Genomic DNA, 10,106 nt, shown 5'->3' on the forward strand with positions numbered 1-10,106 from the left:
CGGCTCCCCAGCCTCGTCAATGTGTATTGCTTTTCCATTTCTGTCATCACTGTTGTGAGCACAAAGTGGCATCTCATTGTGGGTGCCTGTCTGTTTTTCTTGTTTGTTTGCTATTGTTTGAGACGTAATCCCACTGTGTAACCCTGGCTGTCCTGGAACTTACTAATTGCCCAGCCTGACTGACAGTTTGCAATGATCCTCCTGCCTCAGCCTCCTTCAAAACCATGTATGAACATTACAGTTTCTGCTCTTCATATTCCTTTAAGGGATTCTTGTGTTTGCTTTTGAGACTGGATCTCACTAAGCCAAGCAGCTTAGCTTCATCCTCCTAAGTACTGAGGTCACAGGGGTATGACACCATGCTTGATTTATTAAATTTTCGATCTACAGTTCCCTAACTACTAACTGGTTGACATCTTAAGATTTATTTATTCTATAAGAGTACACTGTTGCTGTCCTCAGACACACCAGAAGAGGGCACCAGATCCCATTACATATGGTTGTGAGCCACCATGTGGTTGCTGGGAATTGAACTCAGGACCTCTGGCAGACCAGCCAGTGCTCTTAACCACTGAGCCATCTCTCCAGCCCAACCACTGGTTGAAATCTTTTTGTGTACTGTTAGCATTTATATAGATACTTTGGGAAAGTTATGTATGTTTTAACAGCATTAAAATAGATCTTGAAAATGAACACACAAAATAATAATTCCAGAATTATTATTTTTTGTTTTTTTTTCCAAGACAGGGTCTTGTTGTGTAGCTCTGGCTACATAGCAACTGGAAACATTGTAACTAGGACAAAGGTCTGAACAAGTTCTGGAAGTCACTCTGTACACCAGGCTAGCCTTGAACTCACAGAGATCCACTTGCCACTGCCTTCTGAGTGCTCGGATTAAAAGCATGAGCCACCATACCTGGCTTCAAATTGCTTCCTTTGTAAGCTGTCATGATCATACAGCATTCTTGTATAAATTTTATATCTTGTTCTTCAAAATATTTGTGTATGTGCATGTATGTGCAGTACTCTCAGAGGCCAGAAGAGGGCATTAGATTCCCTGCAGTTGGAAGTACAGGAGATGATGAGCTGTGCGCACTGAACTCTGGTCCCTCTGTAAGGGCAACAGATGTTCTTGACCCTGAGCTTCCCTGTAGCCCTTGGTTTTTTTCATTTTTTTAAAAAAGATTTATTTATTATATATAAGTATACTATAGCTGTCTTCAGATGTAACAGATCTTGTTACAGATGGTTGTGAGCCTCCATGTAGTTGCTGGGATTTGAACTCGGTACCTTCAGAAGAGCACTGACTGCTCTTAACCACTGAGCCATCTCACCAGCCCCCTGTGTTTTTTGGTTTTTTGTTTGTTTGTTTGTTTGTTTGTCTGTTTGTTTTTGTTTGTTTTCATTAACACTGAAGCAAACATGTTACCAAGCATAGCTACAAAAATGAAGGCTGCCTATAATCCAACACTCAGGAAGCTGAAGCAGAAAGATGACCAGGAACTTAAAGCTAGCATGGGCTACAATGTTTTCAAAAAAAAAAAAAAGCAAGTTTAGACAATAACACCAGTGTGTTTGCTTAGTTCTTGGAAGTCTAGAAATCTAGATTTGTCCTTAAAAGTGATCTTTTTCACAAAGATTTGTTTCTCCCCCAGCATTTAATTCTTCTTCCCAGAAACATAGTAACTAGGACAGAGGTCTGAATGAGTTTCATAACCTTGAAACCTTGTAACATTGGTACAGAATGTTTGGCAATAGAATTTGAGCCCCCAGAGGGCAGCTAAACAGCAAGCTCAGCGTCTGTCCAGTTTGTGTCTGAAACCAGCATTCTTTACCTACATGGGAAAAATCTGTGGGCATTGGTTTAATGATATTTAGTACAATAAATATATAGATGCTGAGTGACCCACTGAGAAGCCCAGGAGCGTGCCAATTCAATCTTCCCAGTAGTCTGAATTTCTTCCTATTTTTCTGTTTTTTTTCATAAAGTGTATTTTATTTATTTGTGTGTGTATATGTGTGTATGAATATATAGTTGAGTGCATACCATAGCACGTGTGTGAAGTTCAGAGGACTCCTTGTTCGAGTCAGTTCTTTCCTCCTTCCACATGAGTCTTGGGTATCAAACTCAGATCATCATAGTGACACGTTATTTAACCCAAGCAAATAAAGATCTGGTTGGCATTTTTGTTGCTGATGGTTGTTATCATTGTTTGAGACAGATCTCACTATGTAGCCTGAGCTGGCCTGGAACTTGCTTTGTAAACCAGGCTGGCCTCAAACTCCTTGAGAACTTCCTGCCTCAGCCTCCCAAGTCTGGGATAAAAGATGTATGTTACTACCCAGTTTTGGTTTTTTGTGGTGGTGGTGGTGGTGGTGGTGGTAGTGGTTGGTTGGTTGGTTGGTTGGTTTGGTTTGGTTGGTATTTTGGTTTTGTTTCATTTTGTTTTGTTTTGTTTTGTTTTGTTTTGTTTTGTTTTGTTTTGTTTTGTTTTGTTTGTGACAAGGTCTCACTCTATAACCTGGGCTAGCTTTGAACTTCTGGTAATCCCCCTATCTCAGCCTTCCAACTACTGAGATTACAGATGTGAGCCACCACATCTGGCTGTGAGCTCTCTCCTATGATGCTGCTCTCTATGACCCTGGCCTTTGGCTATCACTCTTCCCATCACTCCTGTTGCACATATCTGCCTAGTCATTGATTGGCTGTTTTTGAGTGATCGGTCAAATATTCCCCAATCGGGCTGGGGAATGTAGAGTGGTAAGTCTCACCAGACCCATTGTGGGATGGGCCGATCTTCAGCACTCTGCACTGCCCCTCTGAGAAAGCCTGGTCTCTTTCCCCTGGATCCTGCCCTTACAAACAACCTGGTGGTGCTTCTTGGCTCCACTCACTGCTGAGGGTGATGGACTTTGAGCCACTTGCTGTCATCCTCTAACAGTTTCTCCATCTTGAAGAAGAGGAGGCAGGACTTTGGGGATTCCTGCCACAGGTGCTCTGTCCTTTTTGTGATTTCATGACCCGCCCTCAGCTAAACACCTGTCTCCTAGCCTGCTGCAGCAGGATCCCATCATGCCTTGCATCTAAGCTTCAGGGATACAGTGCCCTCCTGTTCTGGTGGGGCTCACTCTCTCCCAGGAGGAGATGTTTCTGTTTCCCAGGGGTTTGTTAAGCCCTACAAATGCTTAACCATCTAGGTCACGCTCCCATCATTGAGAGAAGTCAGAGCAGGAACTCATGGCAGGAACCTGGAGACAGAATCTATGGAAGAATGTCAATTTCGAGCTCACTGGCTCTCACTTACCCATGCTTAGCTAATTTCTTACATGGCCCAGGTCACCTGCCCTACCACAGTGGGCTGAACCCTCCCACATCAATTAGAAGTCAGTGCTCCACAGATATACCCACAGGACAGTGTGACCCTGCCGATTCCTCAGATGAGGTTCCCTCTTTTTAAGTGACTCTAGACTGTATCCAGTTAACAATAGACTCTAACCAGCACAGCTCATGAGCCAGAGTGGGAGAGAGAAGGATGAAGAAGACCAAAGCTCAGCTCCTGGGCCCCATGTGATCATCAGAACCTTCCATACTTTAAGGAACTCAACAGAGGCTTGGGGGAAAGTGTTTTATAAAACTCTCCTTTCTTCACAGTCCCGCAGACATCGAATGCACAGGAGAAAGTCTCTCTTAGTGACTGTGTCCAAGAGGCCAAAGCCTCGTTGCAGGTGAGACGGGCCTGGCCATTTGGGTGTGGGAGGTGGAGAAATGACAAGGAAGCCATGTGGACCCCCAAAGCAGCCAAAAATGATGCCTAGATGATAGGGGGCTAAAGTGCTTAATTTCCATGTACCCTGGTCCTTTGATATGGTGACCAGAGAGTTGGTTAAGGGGCCTTGGCTTGCAATTAAGGTTGGCCTCCTTTTCTATGGTGGTTTTCTGCTTTGTTTTTTTTTTTGGGGGGGGGGGTGTATTAATTAATTGATTTTATTATTATGTCATTTTATGTGTATGTTTTATTTCTGTATGTATGTCTATGCACCATTTGTATGTCTGGAAAGAGCTATAGACAGACAGTTGTGAGCCATCATGTGCGTGCTGGGAACTGAGCTGAGATCCTCTAGAAGAGAAGGCAGTGTTGAGCCATATCTCCAATCCATCAGCTTTTTTGTTCATTGTTTTTTTTTTTTTTTTTTTTTTTTTTTCGAGACAGGGTTTCTCTGTGTAGCTCTGGCTGTCCTGGAACTCACGTTGTAGACCAAGCTGGCCTCGAACTCAGAAATCCGCCTGCCTCTGCCTCCCGAGTGCTGGGATTAAAGGCGTGCACCACCACGCCCGGCTTTTTTGTTCATTGTTAACTTGACATAACTTAGAGTAGCCTGGGAAGAAAGTCTTAATGAGTAATCATCTGCATGGAATTGTCTTGTAGGGTATTATCTGAATTAAGCTAATCTAGAAGATCAGCCTGATGTGGGCAACACCCAACGCCCAGGGAATTCAGAGGGTCCTGAACTCTGCCAGGGTGGGGAGATCACACTGAACACAAGCAAGCCAGCAAGTGACCATGTACACACTAATTTCTCTGTTTGTTTGTTTATTTACTGTGATTGTGCTGTGACTAGCTGTTTAAAGTTCCTTCCTGTGGGGAAGTTGACTTCCCCATAATGATGGACAGTCACCTGGAATTTGAAGCTGAAATGAATCCTCTTTGCCCCTAAGTTGCTTTGTGTTGGGATGTTTTATCCCATAGCAACAGAGAGGAAAGGAGAGCACTTACCAAGGACTGTCAGGGGGATCTCAGAGATGGCACGGACTGCAGGCGTTCAGAGAGGGAGGAGGTCTAAGCCCGGAAGACGCCTGGGAAGCTTCAGTGAGGAATCATGGGATGAAAGTCCTAAACAGAATCAAGCAACTTGCTCAAAATCATGGAGGAAGGGGTGGGAAACAGGTTGCCTAAGGACGTCCAAGATGCCGGGGTATAGGAAGGCCAGGGGGAAGCAAGCACCATAGGGTGGGACTGAGCCTAGGATCATAAGAAGAGGTTGGACTCTGCCACAAGGGGAATGGCTGAGGAGATCTCTGTCAGGGGAAAGGCACAGAGAGAACATGTCCTGAGATTGGGGTTGGGTGTGATGCTGAGCCACTGCATAGGCAGGTAGAGCAGGACATGGCTGGGCTTTGAATGTAGGTTGACATTGGTCTTAAATAACCAGGATGTCACCCCAAGAGTTTGGGGATCAGTTGTAGTTAACTTTGATCAAATACCTGACAAGAAGTATCTTCGGGAAGGAGGAGTTCATGTTGGCTTATGGTTTGAGTCATTCCGTTGTGGTGGGAAGATGTGGCAGCGGGTCGAGTGGCACCCAGTTAGGAAGCAGAGAGTGACAGACACTGGTGTTCAGCTTGCTCTGTCCTCTATATTCAGTGCATGACCCTGGGCCATGGCATGGTGCCACCCAGATTTAAAAAAAAAAAAAAAAGTGGCTCTTCCCACCCCAGTTAACCTGATCTAGAAACATTCTCAAAGGCATGCTCAGAGGTTTGTCTCCTGGCGACTCTAGAACTTGTAGTTATTAATCAGCATTAACCATCACAGGTGTCATTAAAAGCTCTACAGTGTGCTCAGAGGTTTGTCTCCTGGTGACTCTAGCTCTTGTAAAATTATCAATCAGGATCAACCATCACAGGTGCCATTAAAAGCTCTACAGCGAGAGGTAGCCCTGGAATGTTTCAAGCCTTCGATGCAATGGCTTCAGCCTGCTCTGCTGTGCAGTATGTGGTGTAGGCCAGAATCACAATGAAGAACCTTAGCCCTCCTGGTTTTTATTGGTATAGTGAAAATCACCTTGACAGGCTGTCTTTGCTATCTCCTTCCTGCTCCCTTCCCCAGAACACCTGTGCAAGTCATGTCTCACCACAGGAGGCCACGCAAGCCAAGATGAACAAGGTGGATGGGTCCATCCTTAGCCGACTCTATAGAAACCACATCCAGGTAGGTACAGAACACTTGCAGACCTTTATCCTTGATGCTATGGGAAGGGCATGGGCAGGCAACCCTAGAGAACAAACCTCAAACCTGACAATTTCCCCTTCACAAGAGCCCAGAAACAAGAGGGTTCTCAATTCACACTGAGAGAAGCAGACAGAACTTGGGGCAACTAGCCAACCTGACACAAGGTAGCATTGTCAGCACCCTACCAAATACAGCTGTGCCCACCAGGCATGTGCCTCAAAGAGTGCCCCTAGAAGGGAAGCCAAGAAAATAAATGCAACGTGGCCGTGAAATCACACAAGACTGATGCAGTGAGCTTATGGGAGGACGGGGAACAGGGAGGACTCATGTCCCTCCGTGCTGATTGATGGGGCCCTTTGGTGTCCTTCTCTAGGATTATGGGAGTCCTGGCCCATTCTGGGAGCAAGAGCTGGAGAGTTTGCACCATGTTATTGAGATGAAGAATGAACGAATTCACGAACTTGAGAAGCAGCTGTTCCTCCTGGAGATGCTGGTCAGTGCTGGGCCCGCAGCTTGTTGCTGCTGCTGCTTTCTGGGAGTTTCCGGTTCCGGTTTATCCCCCACCCCCATCCCTCATCCCACTCCTGCCAGCTTGGCTCTGCCCCTGCTGCAGGAGTCAGGCAGTGACTCTTGGTCACCTGACTCCTGTCTTCTCTTGGGCCCTCAGGTTGCTGTAAGTAGGGCAGCCCTGGGCCCCAGCAGCTTGGCTCCTCAGTGGCAGCTGTCACCCTGCAGGCAGACAGGGAGGCTAGCCTTGGTAAAGGTGGAACTGGAGAGTTAAGGCCCTTTGACGACTCAGAACTGAGGTCTCAGAACCCTGGGGCAGCCTTACCCTTAGAATCCATCAAACTGTGGATTTGGTTTGTTTGGGTTTTTATTTGGTTGGTTGATTGGTTGATTGATTGATTGATTGATTGATTGATTGATTGATTTTGTGTATCTATGTGTGGGTGGGTGTTTTCCATAGATGTAGAGGAAGTCAGATGACAACTTGCAGGAGTAGCTTCTCCTTTCACCATGCTGGTTGGTGGGATTGTACTGGGGTTGCCCACCTTGGCAGGAAACACTCTTTGCTCCTTTTGCCCCATTTGCCCCCAGCTACCTTTTTTTTTTTTTTTTTTTTTTTTGGTTTTTGGAGACAGAGTTTCTCTGTATAGCCCTGGATGTCCTGGAACTCACTTTGTAGACCAGGCTGGCCTCAAACTCAGAAATCCACCTGCCTCTGCCTCCCAAGTGCTGGGATTAAAGGCGTGCGCCACCACGCCCGGCTTTTTTTTTTCTACCTTTTTTTAAAAACCTTTTTTTAAAAAATTATTTAAGATTTATTTTTATTTTGTATGTGTTATTTTGCCTTTATGTATAACTGTGCACTACATGTACACAGAGGCTAAAAAGAGGGTATTGGGACCAATGAACTGGAGTTACAGACAGTTATGAGATGCCATGTGGGTGCTGGGAACCAACCTGGGGTTCTCTGTGTGAGCAGCCAGCATTCTTAGCCACTGTGCCCTCTCTCCAGGTCTGACTGAGCCATCTTACCAGCAGTAGGTTTTTTGTTTTTGGTTTTTTTTTTACATTCTTCAGTTGCAAAAGCCAAGTGGATAGTTCATCTTAACTCTGACCTTGTTTCCAGTTAGCGTCTTGCTCCATAAAGCAGTGCCCAAGGGAGAGGTGATGGTGCCCACTGTGCCAAGGGTAGATGAGCCACTCCATTCCAAGCTCCTTGGTTTGTTACAGAAAGAAAAAAATCTGATCTTAGCACTGAAAAACACCACCCTGCGGCAGGAGGTCGAGGACCTACAATTCCAAGCTGGGAACAGGTTGACCATGTCAAGGTAGCCATTCCCCCTTCCTCCCACCCCCAGCCTTCTGCCAAAACTCCCAGCTGGGAGGGACCTGGAAGAGCCTGGGGACTGGAATGTCAAGTGGCCCCAGGACCTGTCTTGGGAATGTGACTCCTCTTTCCTTGGGAGTCAGAAAGCCCAGTTTTTCAACATGAGAAACAGGAAACAGGAAACAATCTACCTAAGCAGGCATGCGTGGAACAAATCGGTCCTGAGGCTTTGTAAGTGAGCGCTGATGTCCCGTGTCATGGGCAGTTGAATATGTGACATATTTTCTAGTAGAATCCTCCTCCAGATCCCCCTTTGCTGGTGAGGAAACCAAAACCCGGTGCCACCTCAGGTGACCCAGCTAGGCAGAGAGGCTCAGCCCGGAGCCACCCAGAACTCCAACCTGTGAGGATTTAGGACATGAACAACAAAGAAAAATCACCCCTCACATACAGACAGGGATCTGGGGTTGCAGGAAACACCTTGGAGAGAGAGAGAGATGATGATGATGACTCCCCTAGGGAAGGCTTCCTGGGGGCATGGGTTCAAGTAATAGTTACCCCATCAGGCAACCCTTGCTCTGTCTGTACCACAGGCAGCTCCGGAAAGACCTACTTCAGGACCTTGAAAAGGAGTCACAGAACGGCCACTGCTGCAGCAGACGGAGGAGCCACTGAACCATCTGAGTCCTTGAGGCCAGCACCTCCTCCATCTTACCTTGCCTTCTGCTACACCACAAAGGCCTCTGCCCTCCGTATAAAGGTGCAGGGCCTGGGCCCACCATGGTTTCCAGACTCACCGTCCCCTCCAAAGACTCTGTGGAGAAGAGAGCAAGAGCCACTCCATTCTTCTCCCAGGATGGACAAGGTGGGGGGGAGAAGGGAAGCTTCTACAAAGCTGATGGGGAAGTTTGGACCACCAAGACCACCCCAAGAAGTGCCTTTCCTTAGTCGGCAGCAGGGAACAAGCAGGTAGTTATATTCTTCCCTTTGCTCTGTCCTCATGAGGGCATTCAAGACTTCTCCCGTGGCAGGTGGAGCCATTTGCACCGGCTGACAAAGAGGGGACAACCCCAATCCCAGATCAACAGTTTTGCTGACAATTCACCAACCTATCAAGTTCTTAGTGCCACACCCATAGCTCTGACTCAGAGAAAAACTGCAAGAGACACAATCTAAGGAACAGGAACACAGTGTTGTTTTTACTGAGTAGGGCATCCTAACCTTGAACTCAAAGTCACTCTGCCTCAGCCTCCGGAGTGCTGGGAACATGGGCATGTCCCACCACATCCAGCCAGATAAAGGGTTGAATTTGCTGTAGAGCTCATAAGCACTGTTAGTATTTTTAAGCATATTTATCTAAGGTCTTAATGTGAAGATTAATTTTTTTGTTGTTAAAATAAAACTCTATTTTCATGTTCTTATCAGTGAGGGTGTATTTCGTTCTCCATTGTCTTGGTTACTTTCCTGTTGCTGTAGTAAAACACCCTCAGGAACACAGCATAAGGGAGGAGGGGTTTATTTCAGCTTAGGGGTCTCGAGGGATAGAGTCCATCATGGTGGCAGGAACGGGAGGCCTCATAGTCACATGACACTGGCAATCGGGCTATTAAGCCTCAAGGCCCACTCCCATCCATGTACTTCCTCCAGCCACTGAAGTGGCCTAGAGGTGCCAAAACTTTCTCAAATAGTGCCAACATGTGGGCATCATGCATTTACCACATGTGAATCTATGGGGGACATGTCCTATTCAAACTACATTTGTCAGGACATGCTAATCCTTTTCTGCAGTAAGTTCCTAGAAGGTATGTCTTACAGTTTCTTCAGAGTAGGGCAGTAGTTCTCAACATGTGGGTTGAGACCCCTAGGGGGAGGAGAGAGTCACATACCAGTTATCCTGCATATCAGATATTTATAATTCATAACAGTAGCAAAATTACAGTTAGAAAGTAGCAACAAAATGATTTTATGGTTGGAGGTCACTACCACATGAGGAGCTGTATTAAAGGGTCACAGCATTAGGAAGGTCAGAACCACTGGTGTAAGGTACTTAGGTAGTTTTACACATTCTGAGCATCCCCTAAAAGAATTCTAATTGAAATACCCTGTGTAGCCATCTTTGAACAGATCTTTTTTTTATACTGAATTTGTTAGAAGAGTCACCTCTGGTGGGCTGCAGAAGGGCTCTTACACACTTAAAAAAAAAAGATTTGTTTTTATTTATGTGTGTGCGCCTCACTATGAGGGTGTGCCACACATGTGCA

General features: G+C 46.1%; 1 protein-coding gene across 1 annotated transcript in view; it reads left to right on the forward strand.

The window, feature by feature from the left end:
* Positions 1–9,201, forward strand: part of Ccdc69 (coiled-coil domain containing 69) — a 36,014-nt gene extending 26,813 nt beyond the window's left edge. The window contains exons 3-7 of the mRNA XM_021178198.2: positions 3,653–3,726; positions 5,889–5,990; positions 6,385–6,504; positions 7,749–7,846; positions 8,439–9,201. Coding sequence (XP_021033857.1) covers positions 3,653–3,726; positions 5,889–5,990; positions 6,385–6,504; positions 7,749–7,846; positions 8,439–8,520 — 476 coding nt within the window. The 3' untranslated portion in view covers positions 8,521–9,201. The remainder of the gene's footprint in view (positions 1–3,652; positions 3,727–5,888; positions 5,991–6,384; positions 6,505–7,748; positions 7,847–8,438) is intronic.
* Positions 9,202–10,106: the final 905 nt, after the last annotated feature.

This window comes from Mus caroli, unplaced genomic scaffold (assembly GCF_978045245.1).
Source record: "Mus caroli unplaced genomic scaffold, Mus_caroli_1 scaffold_13, whole genome shotgun sequence".
NCBI classification, from domain to species: domain Eukaryota; kingdom Metazoa; phylum Chordata; class Mammalia; order Rodentia; family Muridae; genus Mus; species Mus caroli.